Genomic DNA, 26039 nt, shown 5'->3' with positions numbered 1-26039 from the left:
CTTCATGTATGGTTTTCTTTTCTAGCAATAAGTTAGGGAAAACTTTGACACTGTTAATGAGTTGTTCTAGTGTTTAGTTTAATTTTTACTTATTTTTTTATCACATATATTTAGTGTGTATGTGAGCATGGCTGTCTGTCTGTCAGTCTGTCTGTCTGTTCGTGTGTCTGTCTGTGTGCTATGGCATTTGTGTGGAGGTCAGAGGAGAAATTTTGCAATTTGATTCTTTGCTTTCATTCTATGTATTCATGGAATTGAACTTGGGTTGTCAAGCTTGGTGGCTTGGGAGCCATCTCTTTCTCCTCCCTAGAAAGCCCTATCCCATTCCCCCTCCTCCTTTTTGCTTTTATACATTTTTTAAAAAATGTTAATCAAAGGCTTTATAGCTTATGTCCTTCTTACAGAGCTAAATGCATTCAGGTTGTCTCTGAGAGTCCCTTCAATCTTTCTTGCCCTGGTATTGCTGAAAAGTCTTAAGTTCAAAGTTTTCTCTGAGACTCAAGGCTCAGCTGTTGGCTTCTACAAAGTGTAAAAACAAGGTTGTCTGCTTCCAAGATTCACAGAGTAAACATTCCTAATCCAAAGAGGAAGTATTCAGGAATAAAATACAGGGCTTAGACCAAAGCAATACTGGATTGGCGCACGGCTGAACATTACATCTTAGTTTCGTATCTGGCATCTGGTGTGTCCCCAGTTAGCTAATTTGAAAAGACAAAGATTATTGGCAGTCCTTGTCAAGCAGGATGCTTTTGGGTCCCTTCTCAACAAAAAGGCCTTAAAACAGACTTACTCTTGTCCACCTTTAAGCCTTTGATGGCATGGGTGGTGTCCTGGTTATTTCTGAGAAGTTTTCAAGGTATTTTCATCCTATTTTCCAGGATTCAAAGTGCTTGGATTCTTTATAAAATTGTAAAAAAAAAATTTTATTCTGTGCATATGAATAATTTGGCCTTTGTGTATGTCTGTGTACCACATGTGTGCAGTCCTGTGAAGGCAGAGGATGGCTGGTGTCAGATGCTCTGGAACTAGAGTTATTGACCTTTGTGACCCCTGTAAATGCTGGGTCCTCTAGAGGAGCAGTCAGTGTCCTTACCTGCTAATGATCTCTCTAGCTCCTACTTGGCTTATGAAGAGCCCTGCATGGCCCTGGTGGGGACAGAATGACATGGTTCCTGCCCCTGGGACAGGGTCCTGGTGTGAGCCTCTATGAGTGTCTATAGTTGATGTGGACATAAGGCTTTTTTGTATAATAATATACATATTTCACATTTCTCTGAGAAATGTCCTGTCTGTTAACATTAATGACCCCATGATAATCAGACAGCATGAGTCCAGGAGCTGAAGTTGTGCCTAATGTCTCAGCAAAATGGTAAACTCTGGGACCTTAATGACAGCCCTTATCACTATGGGAAAGAGATTTAAATACATGAATTCAATATGTATATGAATATGTATATGTATATTTCTCAACTATACAAATGCAATATGAATTATGAGAGGCTTCATGAATCTAAAGGAACAAAGACAGCTACTCTATGAGCCAACTTGTCAGAAAGATACAAAGGCAGGCAGATACCCAAGTTCAGGGTCAGCCTAGGACAGATGGAGGTTAGGCTTAGGTGTGGTAGAAATGGTAATTTCAGGGCAGGGTCCCACCAAACTAGTTTATCATCTGTGCTTAACAAAGGCAGACAGATCTCTGAACTCTTGCAATGTTAAGAAAAAAAATGTATGCTTGCTTCTCTTAAGAATTGGAATAAATTACTGGATTTATTGGTAAAAGACTGGACCTGTGTTCTGTAGGATATGAGCTAGTCAGAGAATTATTAGGATAAAAGGAGAAAACTTCTTGGAAAACAGTCAGACACAGAAACAAATACAGAGAGACAGACACTTTCTCTCTGTCTCTCTGACTCTCTCTCTCTCTCTCTCTCTCTCTCTCTCTCTCTCACACACACACACACACACACACACACACACACACACACACCCACACACAAGCAAGCAGGACATGGACAGAGAGATCTCCAAAGAGAAAGCAGAGTATAGCAAGAAACACTAGAAAAGTTGTATTAAGCAGAACACAGGTCATCAACTTGGGTCCATGATTTGACTTTGAGTTGTTCTTTTCGCTGTTCCCAGATACCCCCTCTCTCAGAACCCCTCTCCATGCTGAGGCTGGTTCTTGCAGCTTCTTTCAGTGTTTCAGGCTCCTTAGCAACTACACCCAGTTACACACACACACACACACACACACACACACACCCTTACACATCCTTACACACCCTTACACACCTACACTCCCCTCCTCTTTAACTCAGATGAGAGTATTAAAACCTTTCTCCTGTGCTTTTTTGTTCCCAGTTCTTGAAATGCTTCACTGCCTTGAAATTTTCTGGTAATCTGGTTTATCACCTTCAACTCAGTTCTCCACAAATGATCGATGCCATTTCTTTTTTGTTGTGTAAAAAGTTTGGCATTTAGTAATTTCTGGTGGAATCTTCATTCCTATCTGAAACTTCATCTGCACAGCCATTACTATCTATACTCTCAATTTATTGTTAGTTTGTTTTTTTGTGCCCTACAGAAGCACCTACTATTCTTTTGCTTACAGCGTTCTATGCCTTTTCTCCCCTATACCTTCTTTCCTAGATTTCTTTCTCCTATTTCTCCTACTCACATTATCTAGGCGTGCTCCTAGCTACAGCCCTACTTCATGATGGCAGTTTTCTGTATGTTATCTCCATAGCAAAACACCCAGACAATCAGTTTAAAAAAGAGGCAGGTGTATTCTGTTCCATGGTTTTGGGGTTTCAGTGCATGGCTTGCTTGGCTCTGCTGATTCTGAGTCTCTAATGAGGCAGCAAATACATGATGGCTGGTGGTATGTCAGAGGACTCTCATCTGATGGCCATCTGATGAGAGAGGAAGAGAGTAGAGAGGAGATTGGAGGGGACTGTATCTTATACTCCACTCAAAAGCATGCCTCAGTGGCCTAAGGCCTCTCTGACTGGTTCTCATCTCTTAATGTTTTCACAGTCTCCAAATATACTACAGACTGGGGATTGAAACTATAACATGGGTCTCTGGAGGCCTTTAAGACACAGTAGTAGGATTCAAGATGAGCTGGCCAGTTTCTTTAAAGGAGTTGTTCTTAAGGATTGGCCGTTTTATTTCTGAATAGATGTTTGTCAGTGTCTGCAGATTGTTCTGGTTGTCAAAACAAGGGGATGCTGTTGGCATTTTGTGTCATTAGGAAGGAGGGAATGGGGCGGGGGCACGGGGAAGGGGAGACAGTATTAATTAAGGGGATAGTATTAATCTTATAATGCACAGAAGGATAGCTCCTACAAATCAGACTGGCCCTGTGTTAGTAGTATTGAGTTACTGTGAGATCTTGCTTTAAAGAAATCCTTATTTAAAAGTGATTAAGAATAGATACAACACAAAATCTGTTACTGTAAACTATTTTATTTTTTCCAAAGAAACTAGATTTGTTTACATCTAGAAATGGAGTTATTTTCAAGAGATGAATGATCAACCTGTGCGCTAAAAGTGAATGCTGATTTATGGCTTGTTACTAATGAGTCTAATGCTGTGCTGAGCCCGTGAGAGCTAATTAGATTTGTCGTTGTCCATGGTCAAAGACTGCAATGTCAGTGCTGGTACGATATCTCTATGGAAAATATATGACATTCATCACATGGGGAAATCATAAATGAATAACAAGGGACTATAAGTGCGTAAGGTGAAGTGCATACGGCCTTAGTGGATGGTAAGTGTGTTGTGAACGGGGACTTGGAGGCCACAGAGTGGTATGTGTCGGTAGTGCCTGTACCTTGAGAGGCCAAGGCTAAGACCTTCTTAAAGGTCTGGAGGGAACTTTAAAATTGTGATCTGGCCTCCCAATTATGTCTTTCCTCTGCACTGAGTGGTTTGGCTTGGTTCACATTGGTCTTTCATGAGCTCATTCAAGCTGTTGGTGGACCTTGACACGTGTTTGTAAATGTATTTGCTTATGTTTTAGATACTTTAATATTTTCTGGTTTTATAACTTAGGTCTGATGTCCATTCCAGAGCATTTTTTGTGTGTACTATGTGAACTTTTTAAAATTGTATCCATATCTGCTCATACCTGATGTTTCCAGTATCATTTATTTTAAAAAATTTTTTTTACAGAGAAAAAGGGAGCTTACAGTGTTACTTAATTTAACCTCTTTATTATTTCTTGATTTATATTTTAAAAAAGATTTTTATTTTATGTGTGTGAGTGTTTTGCCTTTGTGTATGGATTACATCACAGGTGTGCAGTGTCACTGGAGGACAGAAAAGGGAATCATATCACCTGGAAGTAGAGTTATAGACAGTTGTGAGTTGCCTTGTAGGTCCTGGGATCCAAACCCAGGTCTTGTGCAAGAATAGAAAATGCTCTTACCCCTGAGCCATTGCTCTAGCGCCTTAACCTCTTTGTTTAAGAAGTGAGGAAACTGACCTCTAAAGAGCATGTAAACAAGGATCCTATATACTAATGGCTGGAGAGTGGAGACTGAAAATTAAATGAATAATGAAAGTGGAGAATGAAAATTAATTAAGTAATTAAATTATTTTGTGCCATATCTTTGTGGTTATTGCTATTTCCTAGTTATATTTTAAATGATAGATAATCCTTACTTTTTCATACTTATCTCTTCTCCCTGTTATTATAAATTATAACATTTTATGTTATGGGATGTTATGACTGAGGTATATGATGGCAAAAAGGAGAAAATTAAATTAGCAGTTTATATACCATTTAGTGATAACAATGCATAGCATTTTAATATTTGTCATATATGAGCCTTATTGTTTTACAGTCTTTTTCCTTTCATATATATTATTTTTAGATATTATTAGTCTTCTAAAACAACATTACATAAATATATGTTAAATTTTAATATGGTTTAGCGATTATTTTATGATAAACTTTTTTAAGTTTTTTGCTAAGTTTTCATATGAACCATGGAAACTGCACAGGGAATTAGCATAGAGTTATTGGGTCACAGCATATAAACAGTGCTAAGGTCTTTGATATAAGAAATGATGTTTCTTACATCAATGAATGTGTTTGATGGTATCATACCTGAGTATGAAGGTTTTAAAAATGACCATAAGGCTAGCCCAGGTGCTGCTATATTGTTTGCTTAGCCAGGGTTTTGAGCTGTTCACGCTGTGGCCCACTGTGTGCATGGAGAATGAAAATCGTGTGTTGCATACTGGGAAACTTTGGTGATCACTCTGTCTGGACTCCCAGGCTTCTCCTGGCTTCAGACTGCACAGCGTTCAGTGTCTTTACTACTTGTAAACCCTGGCTGTAAGCTCTGGCTAACAACACAATGATGACAGAGTCCTGATTTCTTGAGCTTTGTGTCAGGTTTTCTTTTTTTTTTTAGAGCCACTCTGTAGTTTGCTTTTACCAATATTGTATAGATGTAAAATTGTTACACTTTACTACTGTCAGTGGATGTTTAGTGTGCTGGTATTTGGGGTTGACTACAGATGGAGAATAGTCTTTTGTTGAAGAGAAAGCATGTGTTCTGAGCATATACATAAGAGTAGAGCTATGATTAGATGTGTCCGTATTATCAAACAGATTTGCACAGGAGTTGTGCAACATTTGCAGTATCATCAGCAATGTGTAAGGTCTGTAATCGTGCCTCTTTCCTGTCAGCTCTTGTCTGGTTTTTCATTTTTCATGATTTTGGTGTATGTGTTTTATTGGGTACTTCTCTGATAGAAGTGAGAAGTATTTATTTGTGAGTATACTTTGAAAACAAATACTCCTTATTTTGAGGTAGATGTAGATTCACATACACATGAAGGAAATAATAGTGATTCCATGAACTTTTTATCCTGTTTCTTTTAATGGCATCTTCTTGCCAGACAATGCTACAGTATGCAATAAATGTCCTGCCATTGATGTAGCCACAACAGAACACAAGAAGGGAGATGTCCCTGTTGCTCATAAACTGGGAGAACTGAGCCAGGTGAAGTGGCACACATCTTTAATCCCAGCACTTGGGAGCCAGAAGCAGGTGGATCTCTGTGAGTTTGAGGCCAGAGGCCAGCCCCATCTATGTATCTACATAATGAATTCCAGGATAGACAAAGCTACAAAGTGAGACTCTGTCTCAAAAATACAAAAATACAAAACAAAAAACCAAAAAAACAAAAAGCCCCAGGAGGACCAGAGTTTGAATTGTTACCACTCAGATAAACTGCTGTGTATGGCTTTGTGCCTATAATCCCAGGAACTGGGAGGCAGAGACAGGAGGACTCTGGGGAACTCACTGGCCAACCAACCAGTGTAGTAGAATTTGTTCAAAGAGAGGCTCTTAGAATGAAAGGCAGACAGAGATTGAGGGAAACATAAGACATCAAATTCTTGCTTTTAGATGCCCACAGACATGTTTAGTGATTACGAGTACTGGCTGCTCTTCCAGAAGACCTGGGTCCAATTCCTAGGACACAAACGATGGCTCATGGCCATCTGTAACTCCATTTCCAGGCGATCAGACTCCCTCTTCTGACTTCCATGGGCACTGCACGCATGTGGTGCACAGATTAAGTGCAGACAAAACACCACTATACTTTAAGTAAGTAAGTAAGCAAATAAATAAATAAATAAAGACAGACCCAGAACAGTTTTGCAATCCCTGAATTCGCTCTTTTGTAGCTGTGCTTTCACCTTCACATCCTTGTCCCCTTAGCTTCTGTTACCCAGCCAGTGAGTCTTCCTTCCTGTACTTTGCCATCAGAGCAGTGTTAAAAAGTAAAAGTACAGCGAGTGCTCCTTTGAGATTGGCCCCTTTCTCTTAGCATAGTTCGTTTTATATTACTGTCTTGTGTTTTTTCTTTTAAAAATTTATTTTTAAAATTTCATATGTATTTTCTTAGTTAGGATTATTCTTGCTATGATGAAATACCATGACCAAAGACAAGATGGGGAAGAAAAGGGTTATTTGGCTTACACTCCCATATCATAGTCTGTCATTGAAGGAAGTCAGGACAGAAACTCAAAACTGGGCAGGATCCTGGAGGCAGGAACTGATGGCATGCAGAGGCCATGGAGAGGTATTGGTTATTGGCTTGCTCATCATGACTTGTTCAGCATGCTTTCTGATAGAACCCAGGGCCACTAGCCCAGGGATGACACCACCCTCAATGGGCTGGACTCTTCCTGTCAATCACCAATTACGAAAATGTCTTACAGCTGATCTTATGGGGGCATTTTCTTGATTGAGGTTCCCTCCTTTTTTATAACTCCAGGTTGTGTAAAGTTGACATAAAACTAGTCAACATACATGCATACAGTGTATCTTTGTTAAATTCCACTTTCCCATCCAGCTCCACCTTTCAACATGTATCCCACTTCCCTGTTATCTTCATGTAGTTTTAAATAAACCTACTAACCCCAATTAGTGCTGCTTATGTGCACATGTGTGTGGGGCCATCCACTGGGTCATGGGTAACTTACCAATGGTCACCAACCTTAAAGAAAAATAATCCTTTATTTCCTCAGTAGCCATTAGCTCCTCAGTAAAGGGCAAGATGTCAGCAGCCCCTTCCTTCTCCATGCTGGGCTCTTTAAAGCTCTTGATCTTGTGGAGGTCTTGTGCAGACAAGCACTCATAGCTGCTGTGAGCTCATGTGTGTGACAACCATGTCCAGAGGCCAGCCTTTGACAGCATTCTTCTCCACCTTCTGGCTCTTGTATTCTTTTAATCTTCTCCCTCTTGCATGATATTTCTAGAACCTTTGTGGGCCAGGGGCTTGACCCATGTGGATGTTCAGCAGGGCTGAGTACTGTTCACAGTTGTGTGTTCTCAGCACTTAGAGCAGTTAATGAGCTCTGCATTAACTGGTACCCTCTGCAATAAGAAGCTTCTCTGACCAAGCCTGAGAGCAGTGATTTTTTTTTTTTTTTGTGCCTTTAAAAAAACTATTTCTAGGTAGTAGTTATTCCATAGACATATCTCAGTTTGTTAAACCACTCACCTGTTGGAGAACATCTGGGTTTATAATTTGATAATTATGAGCAAAGCTGTTATAAACATTTGTATACAAGGGTCATGTTAGCAAGAATTTTTATTTCTTAGAGATAAATACACACCCAGGATAGCACTTATTGCTCTAATGGCAGTTGCTTGGTTAGCTTTTCAACAGACTGCCAAACTCTCCTCTAGCATATCTTAGTCTAATATCACGTTTCTACTAGTAACAAATGAGTGCCTAGGTTGCCTGAATTTTTGCCAGGATTTGATATTGTCATTGTGTGTTGTGTGTGTTTGTAAGGTGTATGCAGTACCTGTGTGGGGGGGAGAGAAGGAGGAAGGGGGGAGAGAGGGAGGGAGGGAGGGAGGGAGTGAGGGAATGAGAGAGAGAGAGCACTCAGCAGTGCATATACATATGGAAGTTAGAATTAGTGTCAGGTGTCTTCCTCTGTCACCTCTCCACCTTACTTTTTAAAGAGAGTATCTTTGCTTGAACTCGAAGCTCCATTTCAGTTTGACTGGCTGGTGAGGGAACCTGAGAAATGTACCCTGTCTCTGCCTCTTAGAGCTGGGGTTACAGATGTACAACACTGGTGCAGTGCTTTTTGCATGGATGCTGGGATCTGAACTCAGGTCCTTATGCTTGCACAGAGAGCACTTTCAGCCATCTCCCCAGCCGTGACATTAGTTTTCTTTTTAGCCATTCTAATGATTGTATAGTGATAGCTCATTGTGATTTTAATTAACATTTTCCTACTCTTTATTTGGTATTTATATATTCTATTTGGAAAATATCTCTTCCTACCTTTATTCTAATTTGATGTGTTTTTACTGTTGCCTTTGAGATTTACACACACACACACACACACACACACACACACACACTAGTTGCTAGTTTTTAATTAGATGCAGGCTTTCTGTTTTCTCTTGTAACATATTTCTTGTTCTCCTGATGACACTGTCTACTGAATGGCTCTCTTCCCTTTGTAGAATTGTTTTTGTGCCTTTATCAAAAGTTAGATGTATTTGGATGAATGTCTTGGTTTTATATTTTGTTCTTTTCATGTGTTTGCATTGTCAGTATTGCACAGTTGATCTGGGAATAGTTTTTCTGCATTTAAAAAATTTTTATTTATAGGACCTCTACTTCCTTTGCTTTCTGTGTAAGTTACAGAAGTCTATTTTGTTTACAGAGGTCTCTGTTGGAGTGTGTAAAGAATTGTGTTGGACCTGCATTTCATACTAGGTACAATGGACTTGTAGTTTATGAACATGGCCTGTACAGCAGATTGGATTTGGAATCTCCCCACAGGCCCATGTGTTGACGACTTAAGTTTCCTGACTATAGTGCTGTTGGAAGAGAGAGGCAGACTTAATGTTGGGGCACGTAGAAGGATGTTAGGTCATTGGGGGCCATTGAAGGGAATAGTTGGACCTTTGCCCCATTTTGTTTCTCTCCCTCCCTTTTTTGGCTGCCACTTGTTCCTGCTCTGATATATTGCCTTACCCCACGCAAAAGCCACAGAGTGGGCTAATGGACAGAGACCTTTTGAACTGTGAGCTCCTCTCTTCTAGTAAGCTGTTTCCCACAGGTGACTGGTCTTAGTGCAGAGAGGTGATTAAGTGACTAATAGCTTGTTTCTGGTTTCTTCACCAGCATCAAGTAGTTTTTTTCATTCCTGTGTTTGACTATCAGTACCTTCTCTCTTAGGCTTAGCATTACCACACTGCCGAATGCATGGTGGTTTGTTATTTACCCCCACCTCCATCAAGACTTTCATATGCCTTAAAAATAGGATTGGGCTTCCTTTTTCATTATTTCTTTGTATGGATGGCACTTGAGTTGAAATAGGGGAGATGGTCAGTTTCAGAGACTTCATGGTTGAAATAAGATCATAGCAGAGGTCACTGGACTTGCTGGCCTCCAGCTTCAGGAAGTGTTATTTCTGGAAAGATAAGGGATGAATAGAGACTGTCAGCCTTACTGTCTCTCCCCAGTGCCTCTTTCACCTCCCCACTAATTCCCTAATCTTGCTGTTCTAACCTTTATTCCTTTGTGCTGTTTCCTAACAATGGACAATGATTCTCTCTCACCTGTAATAATTCTGTTATCTGTTCAGCTTCTCCTCTATACCCCTGAACAAAGGCTATACTCACTCCAGTGACTCTGCAAGGCCCCGTGCATCAGAGCGCCCCCATGGGATCACCTTCTATGCGTCAGTCCCTATCATGATCTTTTGCTTTATGATTATCTTTACTTATGATTATCTTTTACTTTATCCCCTGTAACATTATTAGTGCACTCACTGAGTAGATTCAGATTTTCATTTTTATATCATCTCACTATGCCAGGGATTTGGTGGTTTTAATTTAATCTAGAAATCATCCCTTTACATTCAAAATTATCCGAACCAAACCAAACAGGTTTTAACCAAAACCAAATCAAACAAACAAAGAAACAAACTCATAGGTTTTCAATTTAAAACCTAGAAGTTAATATTTTTCAATTTGAAATTACTAGATGAATCTCTCAAACGTTTTTAATTTTTAAATGTCTGTGGCATTGGGGCCTTCCCATGTTATCATCAGAGGACACTTTGTAGAAGTAGGTGCTCTTTCTCCCACTTGAATTCTGGGATGGAACACAGATCACCAGGCTTGGACGCAGACCCCTTTATCCTTTGAGCCAGCTTGTTGGCCCATCATTAATTTTTTTCTTTTTCAGGGCTCTAGAGTGCCAGAAGTTATTAACTTGTTTTATGCCTCACCTTAATCCCTCCCAGCTGCTGTTTGAATCTCTGAATCATTGCTTAGCTTTTGGTACCAGACACTGAGGTTCCCTGAGATGGTAGGCTGAGCTGAAAATGGCTAATGGAGCTTTGTTGTACGTGTGATTTTATTTGGCTTGCAGTTTACCTTTTCTTTTTGAAAGTATATTTTTCATTTGAAAATTGCTTTTATGGTTTACATGTATCTACCTTTGGGGCTGACTTATCTTGTAATCTGTGTTGTAATTTTTGTGTGATTATTTTTATTACTAATTTTATATTTATTAATGTACCTGCTTTGAAGCTCTCTTGTCATATGACCATGAGGTGTGGTGGTGGTGGTGGTGGTGGTTGTAGATGCTTTCTTTATTTAGTGGTTTCCATATAAGAGTGAATGTAAGGGGAAACAGTTGGTTGGCTTAAATAACAAAGCCTCCCTCTTTCCAGATTGCAGCTGTTCTCCGGAAGCGGAAGCTGGAGTATTACCTGTACAAGCTGCTTCCTGAGATCCTCCAGTCTGCCTCCTTCCTGACCGCTAATGGGGCCTTGTATATCACTTTCTTCTGCATTTTAAGGTTGGTACTCATAATCACCAATCCATGTTAATGGCTTTTTTTGAAAGTTTCCTTTTGAGTCCTGCCTAGTTCTGACAGAGAGACTTCAAGTCTATTGTGGGACCTGGTGTGTTTGGGGTACTGTGGGATATTTGGATAGAGGGCAAGTGGAGAAGAGAAAGTTCTGTTTATAAGTGCTCAAATGATCAACTAGGAGTTTCATACAAAAATTACAAATTTGAATTTCAGGAAGATTCTTGGAAAATTCTACTCATGGACTCCTGGCTTTGGTGCTGCTCTGCCAGCCTCATATGTGGCTATTCTAATTGAAAGAAAAAGCAGGTAAATTTTACACATCTACATGTTTAATAAAATAAGTTACCTGGGAGAATTGTATTATGGCCTATTATTTATTATTGTCCAGGGATGACAAATCTGTCCCTACATATTTTTTTTATTCTTCAGCTATTTGATTGAAAATTAATTTTATATGAACACTTTGTTTATTGTCTATAAAATAAATATAAGTATCTTATAAATATGCAATACAAAAATAAATATAAAAGTAGAGACGAAAAATACCAGCTTCTTTTTACTAAAGTAATAGAAGGTTCGATGATAACAGCCTAATGAAAGCACTGGAATATGAAAATTTCAGTGGAAGCCTGTTTCCTTAGCCACATAGCGTCTTTGTCATATCTAAGACAGTTAATAATAAATTTTGTTTTACTGTCTAGGTCTGTTCTCTGCTACAGGATCATTGACTAACCTGTCATACCAGTTGTATTCTATAAAGAATCTTGTGGATAGCATTTTTTTTTATTGTTCATCACATAAAATTTTCCATGTGAACTCATTTATACTATAGAACCTTACATAAGTGGTTTAGTCAGGGGATAGTTGATGTTAAAGCTTTTTCATAAGAGTGTATTTGTCATTGTATGGATTGCTAAACTCAGAGGTCTGCTGATGTTGTAATGTCTGAAAATTCAAAACCTGTTTTATTCTGCCTCAAAGGACAGCATACTACAGAGCTTAGGGGGACTCCAGAGCCTGTCTCTGGCTTAATAGTCTGGCTCCACCATTAACGGTGTCACCTCCTTAGCTTGTTCTTCACCTGAAAAATGGAAGCAATGATAGTCATTGTCACACTTTCAGATAATTTAGTTAATGTATGGAAAAAATAATTAGAGCAACACGGTTGGTAAGTATTACTTGTGGTTTTTTTTTTTTTTTTTTTTTTTTTTTTTTTTTTTTTTTTTTTTTTTTTTTTTTTTTTGCCTGTACGTAATGAAAGAGTTATTCTGCTGATGGCATCTCAAATCAGTTTTAAAAGGTGAATATTGTTTTTGAAAGCATATCAAAAGATACATGAAACTTCAAGTTGTTTGTTTTTGCTTTTCCTTTTGGATGGGAGATTACTTCCTAAAGCATGGCAACTGAGCAGCAGCTACAGGACTGAAGAAAACACCCCTTTCTCCACAAGCATCCTTTAGTCAGCATGCTACAATTGATTGACTGTTAGCACTTAAGCAGGGTTAGTTTTATAGTTAGGTGCCTATTTCAACAGGGCACGTGACAAGAATTCTCACATAACCACCAGAGTCAGCAGTTTGCAGTTTACAATTTCACTTTATTTTGCATGTAAGTGCACATGTGTACATATGTGGCTGTGTGTGCTTATCATGTGGAACCACACTGAAGACATTAGTACTCTTTATCTGAAACTTTATCAAGACAATTCCCCATGTAATCACAAGTGCTCCCACATATAAGAAAACCAACAGATCTTTCTTGCTTTTGTCTGTAAGCATTATTGTTTGAAAATTGTGTTTATTCTAATGCTAAAGTTGTGTTGCTGTTACTATTTAAAGCTTTGAATATACTCACCACTGCTATAAGTATTCTGTAGATTATGATTATAATAGGTTTATCAATGTCCTTTTCTGGAAATTCCTTCATCATAGGCTGTGTTATTCTTTTAATAAGAAATTATTTTGCAGTGAGTCTAGAATAATAAAAGAGCCTATTGCTGTTAACTCTGTTTTGTTGCATCCTTACCTGAGAGTGTTGTTTGTAGTGTTTGCTTTGTTTATAACCTAATAAGGTTTTCTGTGTAGCTTAATTTATATCCAGCAAAGTGGCTGGATATAAAAATAACTCAAACAGTAGCCTTTCTTTATACAAACGATAAATGGATTTAGAAAGAAATTAGGGAAACAACACCCTTCACTATAGTCACAAATAATATACAATATCTTGATGTAACTTTTACCAAGTAAATGAAGATCTGTATGTGTGGCAAGAACTTCAAATCCCTGAAAAAAGAAATTGAAAAAGATCTCAGAAGATGGAAAGATTTCCCATGCTCATAGATTGGTAGGATTAACATAGTAAAAATGGCCATCTTACCAAAAGCACTCTACAGATTCAATACAGTCCCCATCAAAATTCCAACACAATTCTTTACAGACATGAAGAAAGCAATTCTCAACTTCATATGGAAAAACAAAAACCCAGAATAGCCAAAATAATTCTCAACAATAAAAGAACTCTCCAGGGAATCACCATCCCTAACTTCAAGCTGTATTAAGAGCAATAGTGATAAAAAAAAAAATCACATGGTATTGGTATAGAAACAGCCAGGTTGATCAATGAAGTGTTTCGGCCTGCTCTGTCCACAGATCGGGGTCTAGCAAGAGAGAGAGAGAGAGTGGGGGGAAGAAGAGGGAGAAACTCGAAGAATGGAAAACAAACCAGAGGATCTATAGTCAAGTCTCCTTTACTGTCTTCAACACACACAATTTCTACTCTACTCCACTACTACACCACACTTTTACAAGGAAATCCTGGGTATTTATAAGCACAAATAGGAGAACACAGGTGAAAACATTTTACCACATGCAGCATACAGCTGGGGTCACTAAACAGCAAAACAAGCTATGTGGGATAAACAATATACTTATCAGAGTGTGCTTCAGCTGTTATAGGCTTTTGAAAACCAAGTCTTTGATCAGGGTATATGGTTCCAGATGGTTGCAAAGTTGATCTAGCTGCTTTCTGCTTAAGGTCAGCTCCCAACAATGGAGTAGAATTGAAGACCCAGAAATAAATCCACACATGTATGGACACCTGAACTTTGACAGAGAAGCTAAAACCACCGAGTAGAAAAAAAGACAGCATCTTCAGTAAATGGTGCTGGTCTAACTGGAGGTCTGTATGTAGAAGAATGAAAATAGATCCATAGCTTGCACAAAGCTCAAGTTCAAGTGGATCAGGGACCTCCATGTAAAATCAGATACAGTGAATCTAATAGAAGAGAAAGTGGGAAAGAGCCTTGAACTTATTGGCACAGGGGGAAATTACCTGAATGGAACACTTCTGGCTCAGACTCTAAGATCAACAATTGATAAATGGGACCTCATTAAACTGAAAAGCTTCTGTAAGGCAAAAGATGTGTCTTTAAGGACAATCGGCAACCTACAGATTGGGAAAAAAAATCTTCAGTAACCCTACATCCAATAGAGGGCTAATATCCAAAATTTATAAGGAACACAAGAAGTTAATCTCCTAAAAATTAAATAACCCCATTAAAAAATGGAATACAGAGCTAAACATATTCACAACAGAAGAATCTCCAATGGCCCAGAAGCACTTAAATGTTCAAAGTCCTTAGTCATCAGAGAAATACAAATCAAAACAACCCTGAGAGTCTACCTTAGACCAGTCAGAATGGCTAAGACCAAAGCTCAAGTGACAGCATGTGCTGGTGAGGATTTGTAGTCTCCCCATTGCTGGTGGGATTGTAAGCTTGGTGCAACCACTCTGGAAATCAGTCTGTTGTTTCCTCAGGAAATTGGAAATAGTTCTATCTGAGGACCCAGCTATACTACTTTTAGGCATATATCCAAAACATGCCCCACCATACCACAAGGACACATGCTCCACTATATTCATAGTGGCCTTATTTGTGATAGCCAGAAGCTAGAAACCATCCAGATGACCCTCAACCGAAGAATGGATACAGGAAAAGTGGTTCATTTACACAGTGGAATATTGTTCAGCTATTAAAACTGAGGACATCATGAATTTTGCAGCCAAATGGCTAGAACTAGAAACTATTCTGAGTAAGGTAACCCAGACCCAAAAGGACATGATGTATGGTGTGTACTCACTGATAAGTGAATATTAGCCAAAAAGTACAGAATACCTAGGATACAACCCACAGACTATAGGAGGTGTAACAAGCAGAAAGGCTCAAGTGAGGATGATTCAATCCTACTTAAAAGGGTGATGAAAATAATCATGGAAGGCAGAGGGAGAGCAGGGGAGGGGAAAGGGAAAAGGGGAACAGGATCAGGTATGTGGGGAACAGGAGAGAAGCCCAGAGGGCCGAGAGAGTGAGTGCTAGGTAGGGGCCTATAGAAAGTACCAGAGACATGGGAGACTCTAAGGACTCAATGGGAGGGACCTTAGCCAAAATGCCCAACATTGTGGAGAGGGAACGGGAAGAGTCCACCTCCAGTAGATAGACAGGGCCTCAAGCAGAGGGACAGAGTTACTAACCCACAGTCAAAACAATTCACCCAGAATTGTTCCTGTCCCAGAACTGCAGGGACAAAAATGGAGAAGAGACTACAAGAAAGACGGTCCAGTGACCTGCCCAACTTGGGATCCATCTCATGGGGGTGGAAGCATTCTGAGGCCTGACCCTATTACTGATGCTGTGATGTCCTTACAGACGGGAGCCTAGTATGGCTGTCCTGAGAGGTTCTACCAAGCAGCTGACTGAGAAGGATGCAACCCAACCATTGGACTGAAGTTGGGGACGCCTATGGTTGAATTAGGGGAAGGATTGAAGAAGCTGAAGGGGAGGGTCACCCCAAGACCAGTGTCTCCACTAACCTGGACCCCAGGGAGCTCCCAGGGATTGATTGTGTACAAGGGCTGGTCCTGAGGCCCTTGGCACATATGCAGTAGAGGTCTGCCTGGTCTGTCCTCAGTGGAGAAGATGGGTTTATCCTCGAGATACTTGAGGCCCCAGGGAAGGGAAAGCCTTGGTGGTGGTGGGAATCACCCTCTTAGAAGCAAGAGGGAGGTAATTATGTTATATAGAATCTATCTTCATCTTGTGGTAGAATCTCTGGTATTAAAATATTTGAAGGACTTGAAAGCATGGCATACGCCTTTACTGACAGTACTGCAGAGGCAACAGGAGTGCTCTGAGCGCCAGGCCAGCCTGCTCTCCTTAGGGAATTCCTGGTCAGCCAGGGCAGCATTGTAAGTCCATGTCTAAAACAAACAAACAAACAAACAAACAAATGTTTACTTCCCTTTAGCTTGAGTTCTGTCTTGTTTTATATATCACAATCAGAATTCCTTTTAGTTTTGCTTAGTATGTCTTAACATTTGAAAACAGTTTATGTATCTCTCTTTTTGTTTGGTGCAACAATTTAAAAATATTCATATTTTAATTAATTAATATGTATATTTACATGATTTTAAATAAATTAATTTAAATATAATTAAATAGTATTTAGTTGATATGTATATTTACATTGATGTTTCTTGATATCACTATCATGTTTGCTTTTTAACTCTGCATATCATCGTCAGTGAAATACTGCTTGACCCATCTGCTCTTCTCTTCATGAAAAGTGCATAGACTCAGCCGTGCAATGTTGTCTCAGTCCTCCACCAGCCCTTTCCGTTACGGCTACCGTGGGAGTACAGTGTGAAACTCGGAAGGGACATTTCTCTCAGCTACCTGCAGAACTCTGTGTTCCTATTTTAACTGCACTCATGAATGTGTCTCTGTGCAGTTCTGAGCAGCTTGGCCTCATGCATTGAGTTGTTTAACCCCTATTACTGCTGTCTCTACACAAAAGGATTTCATCACCACAAAGGTTGCCTGCCCCCTAGGGACAGGTAATCTGGTGTGCACTTGCATATGTCATGTTGAGGACTTGAACAGTTACAGCAATGGCTTTTTCTTTTCTTTTTAACCTAAGCATCTGTTGATCCACCCAAGATTCAGTCTTTTTCTATTGCTTAGTTTCCCATTATAGAAATATACTGGTGCATATTTATGATTTATTTATTCTATTGGTATTTTATCCATGAACATGGTGTTACTTTCCATCTATTTTGATATTTTTGAAATTCCATCAGCTTTTGTCATTTGTAAGATAGAACTTTTATACCTTGTTTCCATACAATTATAGTGTTATTATTATCAATTTTACTCATCCTTTTAAAAATTTAGTGGTTTTAAGTATATTTATAAATTTGTTCAGCCATCACCACAGTCAATTCCAAGTATTTTATTTTCACCCCCAGTGAAGCTCCTTTAGTAAGTCATACCCATCCCCAACTGACCCAGTCCTAGCCAATCAATCAATTTCATGGCTACATTTTTTCCTCTGAGTGTTTCATGTTAGTGGAATCACACAGTTTCTGACCATTAATGAATGATCCTGTTTGCTCACCTGATAGTTTGAAAGTCAGGCTATGATGTGCATCTCTGCTTCACTGCTGATTGCTCTCAGAACACCCATACCCTGGAGTTTTAGGCCCTTTAGGCTCCGGCTGTGAATGATGCTGCCCTAGTCGTGTGCACATTGCAATGTGGACTTGGAAGGTTTGCACTTTGCTGGGAAATGAACCTAGCTGTAAAACTGCTGGCTTAGCCTGGCAACGATGATAAACCTTTTGCAGAACTGTTGTTCATTAAAGTGGCTACTTGGTTTCTATTTACTACAGAGGCAGTATAGGGAGGGTCTTTGGCAGAGTGGAAGGTGCAGTCTCAGTGTGATCTTGATTTGCATTCCTCAGATGGCTAGTGATACCAGACATCTTTTAATTTATATCTTCTATAAAGAAATGACATTTTCTTATTGTATTATTTACATTTGAACTATTGAGTACGACTATTTTTAGATATTCTGAATGCACATCTCTTGTATCTGGAATTTGCAAATACTCTACCATGTTCTGTGAATTTGTCTCACTACTTTCTTGGTCATGTTTTTCAGAACACAAAAATATTTTGATTAAAGGCAGTTTGTCTTGTCTTGTTTCTTTCTTTTTTTTCTTTTCCTTTCCCTCCCTCCCTCCCTCCTTCCCTTCACAGAGTGTTCCTGTACAGTCCAGGCAGATTTTGAACTCACTGTGTATCCCAGGCTGGTCTTGAACTTGTGATTCTCTTTCCTCAGTTTCCCAAGTGCTGAAAGTACAGATATTCCCCACCATGCCTGTCTCTTTTTTATTAAACTTTAGTTGATTTTGGTATCATGTTTGTGAAACATGAACAACCTAAAGATTACTCCCATTTTCTTTAAAAGCTTTATAGGTTTAGCGTTTACATTTCAGCCTTTCATGTGTTTTGAGTTACTTTTTGTGTGTGATTGGAAGTATGCAAATATAGTGTTTATATTTCATTTTCTCTATGCCTATTACATTGCATGTAAATGCCATTTACCTTTTGTCCTAATCTTGGCCTGGAAGTTGGTGGCACATTCCTTGGAAATTTTGACAGGAGATATTGTTACCTGCCGGTGGGAAAGCTTTGTTTCTCTTCTCTTCTCCTAGCCCTGATCCTGGTACTAGCAAATGGTACTCCGTCTCTTACCCTAAACTGTGATACTGTAAGCTGTAGTCTATTTAAGTGTGCATTGTCAGCTCTATAAAGCTCACATTTCATCCAGTATGTTGAAAGTTTATCATGAATAGATAATAGTGTTTTTGCCATATGCTTTTCTACGTCAATTGATATAATCGTGGTTTTTCTTTGGTTCATTTATAGTGGTTTTTACCACAGTGGTTTACCTCTGTGGTTTTTGCTGAGGCCAGGGTTGATAATTTTACATATAGCTGAATTCCTCAACCTTGGCAATATTGACAGGTTTTCTTACAAAAGATCCCTTTATGGGGAAGGCTGTCTTGTGTATGAGGCCATTCATGTTATTGGCTTTTTAAAATTCCTTACAAACTGGGACAGCTAAACATGTTTTTAGATATTTCCAGATAGACACCTGGGACAATTAGTCTTGGAAAACTAATGATCTGTTTCTGGTCAAATTCAGTGGTCTCAGGTTATTTGCTAAGAAAGCATAAGACCTCCAGCTGTGGTTGGGAATTGTCTACTTCTAAGTCAGTTTCTATAATGGTTTTATCTATCTATCTTGTTTGTATGCTTTTGTCAGTGTTGGTATTGTCAGTGCCAAGTGTTTGCCTATAGCTCAGATAGTTTGCTTGTTCAAAAGTGTCTTTCTTAATTGTACAGCATTTTCTTTTCTTTTTTCTTTTTTTCTTTTTTTTTTTTTTTGGTTTTTTGAGACAGTGTTTCTCTGTGTAGTCCTGGCTGTCCTGAAACTCACTCTGTAGACCAGGCTGGCCTTGAACTCAGAAATTGGCCTGCCTCTGCCTCCCAAGTGCTAGGATTAAAGGCGTGCTGTACAGCATTTTCTTAACAGTCTGTACAGCATTACCAGTCACGCTAGCATAGCTGCTGCTGCCCTTGAACACTGACTGATGATGGTCTGGGTCTTTTAATTTCAAGCATCTGTGCCTTTGTGTTAAAAGTTTTTTTTTTTTTTTTTTTTTTTTTTTTTTTTTTTCAGATACCATGAAGCTGAATTTTTAAATAGCATTTCTACTTCTATTAAGTTATTTAGTCCATTAACATCTGGTTTATTTACTGATGGGGTAGGTTAGATCTGCTATTTTTTTTACTATTGTTAATTTTTGTGTTTTTTCTTTTATTTACATTATTAGACTATTTTAAGACTTCGATTTCATTTTATTTATACATTTTTGCTTGCTCTGTTTTTAACTTTTCAGCTTCTCAGCATTAATATTTCATTACCTCATAAAATATAGAAACTTATCTTGGTCCAGTTTAGAAGCTGATTATAGGATATTTAAATTATAATTGTTCATCTTTTACAGTATTAACAAGAGTTGAACTACAGTGATACCAAAGTCAAAATGTATATGAACACAGCCAGTGTACCATCTGAGGACAGGAAGAGTAGTTGTCAGGAAGTTCATTGATGGTGGGATTGGTACCCTGAGTATAGTTTTTTAATGCTCACTTTTGATTCTTTTTTTTTTTTTTTTTAAAGCTTTTTGCTTATATTTCCTCTAAGAGAACTTTTTGCTTTAGTGTTTTAGTCTTAGTAGTTGTTCACACAAGATTCCTGATGTTACAGACTATGGTCCATTCTAAATAGTAGTTGAAGTGGGTTTTGTTTGTTTGCTTTTGCTTTCAAAGCGATAAAATAATTTATCTTCTTTTTAAAATTGCTATTGTTACTGGAAATTTTGGAAAGCCCCCCTAAAGTTCTGTGGCAACAGGGCTTTCCCTTTGGCTTTCTTACTCATTAATGAGAGAATTTAAGGACAGACTGCAAAGGAAGTTTGAGGACAATTTTATTACAATTTAAAAGAAAAACCTCAGGTTAGGTAAGCTGTAAATCTCAGCAGCTACTAGGAGAAGAGAGAAGGAGAAGAAGCAGAAGTTTAGGTAAGTGGATATGGAAGTCAGCCATGTAGCCAGTCTACTACAGCCACAGGGAAGGACACTGAGCAGTTAGAGAAAGATTGAAAAAGCCCAAAGCATCAGAGAAAGCATCCTTAGGTTCTAGCCAGCATACAAAAGAAGACTAATGAGAAGAAGAGCCCTGTAAGAGAGGCTAACCCCACAGAACCTTCTGGCCAGTTATTCATAGGGACTGTGTCCTGGGAAGGGAATTCTTGGAAGGAAAAGTATATTAGCTCATTAAAGAAATGGAAATATTCCTTTTGTTTGTTTCATATGTCTCATCTTCCTAGGAATGCTCTGCTTTTCTGGGAGATGGCCCCTTATCTATGTCATTGTCCTGTCTAACCACAAAGCTAGGTCTCTGTTCAGGCCAGAGATTTTATTTTTTTGTCCTGAAGAAAATAGTTTTTTCTTAATGGACTCTTAACTGCTATTATGATATGGTTGAAGAGGAGGAGGAGGAGGAGGAGGAGGAGGAGGAGGAGGAGGAGGAGGAGGAGGAGGAGGAGGAGGAGGAGAAAGAAGAAGAAGAAGAAGAAGAAGAAGAAGAAGAAGAAGAAGAAGAAGAAGAAGAAGTAGTAGTAGCAGCAGCAGCAGCAGCAGCAGCAGCAGCAGCAGCCATCATTATAGAAGTATATATAACTTACTTCTTATTTTATGTGTACTGGTGTTTTACCTGCTTGTTGGTTCCTAGAGTTATAGACAGTTGTGAGCTACCATGTGGGTGCTGGGAGATAAATATGAGTCCTCTGGAAGAACAGTCAGTTGCTGTTAAACACTGAACTGTCTCTCTGCCCCCCGTTTTTTGCCTAGTGATACCTTTCCTCCCCCCAATCTCTCTCTCTCTCTCTCTCTCTCTCTCTCTCTCTCTCTCTCTCTCTCTCTCTGTGTATGCACAACTTTAATTATTTGTGTGCACAACTTTAAAATGAAGGAAAGTAACTATGTTTTTTTTTATCTCTTTATAAGTTGCCTTTCTTTGGGTTTTATGTTAAAGAAATTAATTCAGTGGTTACCTAAATTAGTCACTCATTTTCCCTAAAAAAGTGTATCTTACATGTTACCAGTTTATATTTAAGGTTGTACTAAATATCAAGATCTCTACTAATAGATTATTAATTTATAAAACTGAAGTTATACATGTTTCAACATTATTGATTTAGTACTAAAATGAAATGCCATTGATGTTGTTATTATGGGAGGAAGACAGACTTGTAGCGGTGTTTTTAGTTCACAGAGAAATCAACAGTGTGCAGGTAGAAGCAGCCAGTAAGCAGGCAGAAATGTGATTAGATTTAGGAGGAAGGAGTTGATGAAATGAAATTGGAAGTTTTCCTCTACAATGTCATAGAAAATCCCAGGAAAGAGGTTGTCTGGGGTTGAATTCTAGGAAGTGAGTGTCTTGTCTTCAACAACTGACAGAATGTCTTTGACAGAGTGGAAGAAACAGGGAAATAGGTTAGGCAGCAATAGTATTTGGGTGTTTTTGTTTTGTTTTGTTTTGTTTTGTTTTTAAATAGTAATATTTGTAGTTTATAAACTTGGAAAGGTTTATTGCCCATGAAAACTTTTCTCTGATGATGGAATCATGTGCTGCTCAGCTGTGTGATATATTTAGGTTCTATGAGACGAAACTGTAGAAAGTGGATTTATCTGCGTTTTCTCTGTGCATAGTAGATACCTACAAATGTGTCTTTATGTTCTCCTGTGCCCTCCATGCTTTCTTCTCCCTGGTTCTTACCCATTTTACCCTGACATCCTAGCCATCCATTAGTCCACCAGTCCTCCCAGAGTTAAGCACTCTTTGCCAATTAGTTCCTCCTACCAAGTGGAAAGAAAGAGGGACACTGAGATGAGTCCTAATCACAGCACTATGAGCTTCTGGGAGAGCTTTGAAGTTGTTTCCAGGGCTGCTTTAAAAACTTGTGCCACAAAGAACAGGGTTCATCTTATCCCAGCTGGAAGCCTGGTAACATCTAGCTTAACCCCAGGAGGGCTGCTAAGAAGAAGCTTTCTCTCTAACTCTAGGAAGTGCCTCCTTGTCCAGAAAGAGGTTGTTCTGATTAGTTTTTTTTTTTCTTCAAAATTGCTGTGAAATTTGCTTTGATATAATACAGCATGCTTAAAGATGGATTAAATGAAAACTGCAGTTTCATTTTAAGCACATTTTTATTGAGTTATTAAGCAGTTTAATAGTTAAGAAACATCTAAGCAGACAGAGTAAAGATAAAAAGAAGGATATAATATGCAAATCAAGGGGTCTTGTGAGTTTGGTCTCTGAGTTCTTGATATACTTGTATTTTCACAGCAAGGTTTGGCCACCAATCTCTGATGTACTTGTTCTGTTCAGTGAATAGGACATTCCTGGGATAGCATGGGATCCTGCACTTGTCCCTTCGACTGAGAGCTTGTCTTGCATTCTTATACCTTAGAGGGGAAGTACTTATATTCTTTTGCCATATTCTAAGGGATTACATCTAAAAGGGCTTTCTGAGGTAGTCAAGTAGTCTTAATAGAAATAGACTTACACTGTTTGGAAACTGTCTTTGTTTCTATGTTATTTCCTTTTCTCTTTGTGGAATATAGACATGCTTCATACGTCTTTAATAATAACATATGTATGTATTTAGAATTGAGAAGTTAGATTGTTTCTGCTGCCCCCCCCCCCCCCCCCCCCAAGTAACTTCAGAAAATGCAGTATCCAGTATCAAAACCTAGGGGTTGACTAAAGAATATATGCGGTAAGTTCAAAATGAAGCCCTGCTGCTATTCCTTCATTGAAAAGTGCCAGTAGGGCTGTTGGAAGATGCCACTGTTTAGGATCTGGGCAGGATGTACTTTATAATCTGCTAAAGTGTTCTGTTTTCTATAGGTGTGTTGATGCTGTGATTGCAGGGCTAGCTGATGTAACAGTGATTTAGTGTAGCTGCTAAAGGAGTAGAGAGGGGAGAGGGGGAGGGGAGGGGGAGAGGGACATGGGGAGGGAGAGACTGGCCCAAAGCAGACATTAGCAGGGTGAGTGGGAAGTGACTATTGGTTTGGCTCTCCATAGCCTCTGGTCAGCTGCCTGAGAGGGAGGAGTTATGGCTGTTAAGACTGTTCTTCCTTAATACTGTCCATCGTGCTGACCATGCTCCTTCTCATGTGATAGGGTTGAAGTGGTTGAGTTGAAGGTCTGTAGGATGCTAGCAGTGATGATTCATTCCAAAGAAAATCATGATCCCAGACTGAGAAGGCCCTTACGTTTTTTTGCGGCATTGTCAGCAATGCTGAAAGTCAGAAGGACTATGAGTTGAAATGAACCACAGAGAATGAGCTGAGCTGGTCAGTGAAAGAGTTTCTGTCCAGGCTACAAGATGACCTCAAGGAGGCAACATGAGGGGTAGATAATATAAAGGAAAGTGTAGAAGATTCGAGATAGGCCAGGAGACTAAGAGAGCCGGATACTGTGCTGGGTATGATAGGCCACATCCTGCTGAGGAAGGAGACTTGGGTAGATGTAAGCCTGTTGTACCTCAGGATCAGTTATAGGATCGCAAGATCTATGACATCGCAAAGTGGGCAGGAGTCCAGCATGAATCTCTTGGATACCCATGGAGTTCTGCATCACATCCCACTTGGCTCTTGGGTACTAGGTTCTGGTGGTTGGTAGAGGGCCACCTCGAGGGTCCTGCAGGGTATCTTGAGCTAGATCATTCAAGTACCCCCAGCCAGATGTACAGTGGGAACTTTTTTGTAGCTGCTCATTGTGGCCACTGCAACTCCCAAACCCAATAGCTCAGCATTCTAGAGACAAGCCAGAAGGAAATGATGGAACGAAGTGAGGTGGCCCTTCTAGTGCTGACACTATTTTCATCCTCAGATCGATGTCAGGAGTACAGTACAGGAAGGAGTTTGATGACATTATTTTTAAATACTTTAAAAAGGGAAAATTTAAAATTGTACTGTCAGTACTAATAAGAAGTTTCTGAACTACTCTTCCTTGTCATTGGTACCAGGAACTGGTGGTGTCTTCTGACAAGACCAAAGAAACAGGAGGTAGCCAGAGCAAAGCCTCAGGGGGTGCTGGACCTAGTCCTGTCAGTATGTCTTTAGTTTTCATTTACTTTATTTGTATAGCCTTTTATTTTTCATTTACTCTCAGAGCAAATGGCATGCACCCCTTTAAACTGAGGACATCTTACTTTGTTAACCATTATAGGTATGTCTCAGTTTTACCCTGATAAGTGTGGGGCCCTAATTTCAGAGATACAGAATTCAGAGTGGAAAGTAAATTTTTCCTGTTTTTCATCTTATAAGTAAATCATGTTGTGCTTACTGGAGCCCGATGTTGGACGCCAAACTGTTGCAGCCCGTACTGCCCGTTCCGGTCCGAGGGTCAGGGTCTAGCGAGAGAGAGAGTGGGGATAAAGGGGAAGAGACGCGAAGAATGGAGACAAGACAGAGATTCTGATCAAGTCTCTTTTATTGAAGGGAATTCTGAGCTATTTATAGGCTTTTGCCACGTGCCTTGTAGGTGCGTGGATACCACGTGCCTTGCAGGTGTTGATATGACGTAAGCCTTACAGGCGTCTATAGCGTGGACAGCACGTGCACTGCAATGCTTTGCAGGTGTGGATAGCACATGCGCCTTATGAGCATGTATGGCGTAGATAGCACGTGGACAGCACGTGAACTGCAATACCTTGCAGGCGTGGCCACCACGTGCACCTTGCAGCTGGGGCCAGTAAACAGCAACACAAAATATGTGGGATATCAGAGTGTGCTTTAGCTGTTGTAGGCTATTGAAAACCAAATCTTTCGTCAGGGTATATGGTTCCAGATGGCTGCAAAGTTGATCTAGCCGCTTTCTGCTAAAGTCGGCTCCCAACAGGTCCCCCTTTTTAAATTTTTTTCAAAAGGGAAGGCTGGGAAAACTTACGGAAACCGTGCCTGTCCTAGGTTGGAACAAAGGACCCCAGCCTCCCTTTCCCGTCCTTGGATACTCAACAGCCATTGGTTGAGCTCCTGTCTTAGGATGGTGAGGCCTCCCTTCTTTTAGGGGCAAGGGTCTCGGTATGCTCTCTTACCCGTCACTGACTATCCGGCTTAGCGCGTAAGTTAGGGGTTAATCCTCATCAGTCTTGATGATAGAGGTTTCAGA

At 39.5% G+C, this 26039-nt stretch overlaps 1 protein-coding gene across 2 annotated transcripts in view; it reads left to right on the top strand.

The window, feature by feature from the left end:
- Tmem135 (transmembrane protein 135) overlaps positions 1-26039 on the top strand; it is a 180781-nt gene that overhangs the window by 13890 nt on the left and 140852 nt on the right. For both annotated transcript variants that reach the window (XM_034516600.2, XM_076937588.1), the window contains exons 2-3: positions 11246-11373; positions 11602-11694. In XM_034516600.2, coding sequence (XP_034372491.1) covers positions 11246-11373; positions 11602-11694 — 221 coding nt within the window. The remainder of the gene's footprint in view (positions 1-11245; positions 11374-11601; positions 11695-26039) is intronic.

The sequence above is a fragment of the Arvicanthis niloticus genome, chromosome 1 (assembly GCF_011762505.2).
Source record: "Arvicanthis niloticus isolate mArvNil1 chromosome 1, mArvNil1.pat.X, whole genome shotgun sequence".
NCBI classification, from domain to species: Eukaryota; Metazoa; Chordata; class Mammalia; order Rodentia; family Muridae; genus Arvicanthis; species Arvicanthis niloticus.
This window is presented reverse-complemented; position numbering and strand designations above follow the sequence as displayed.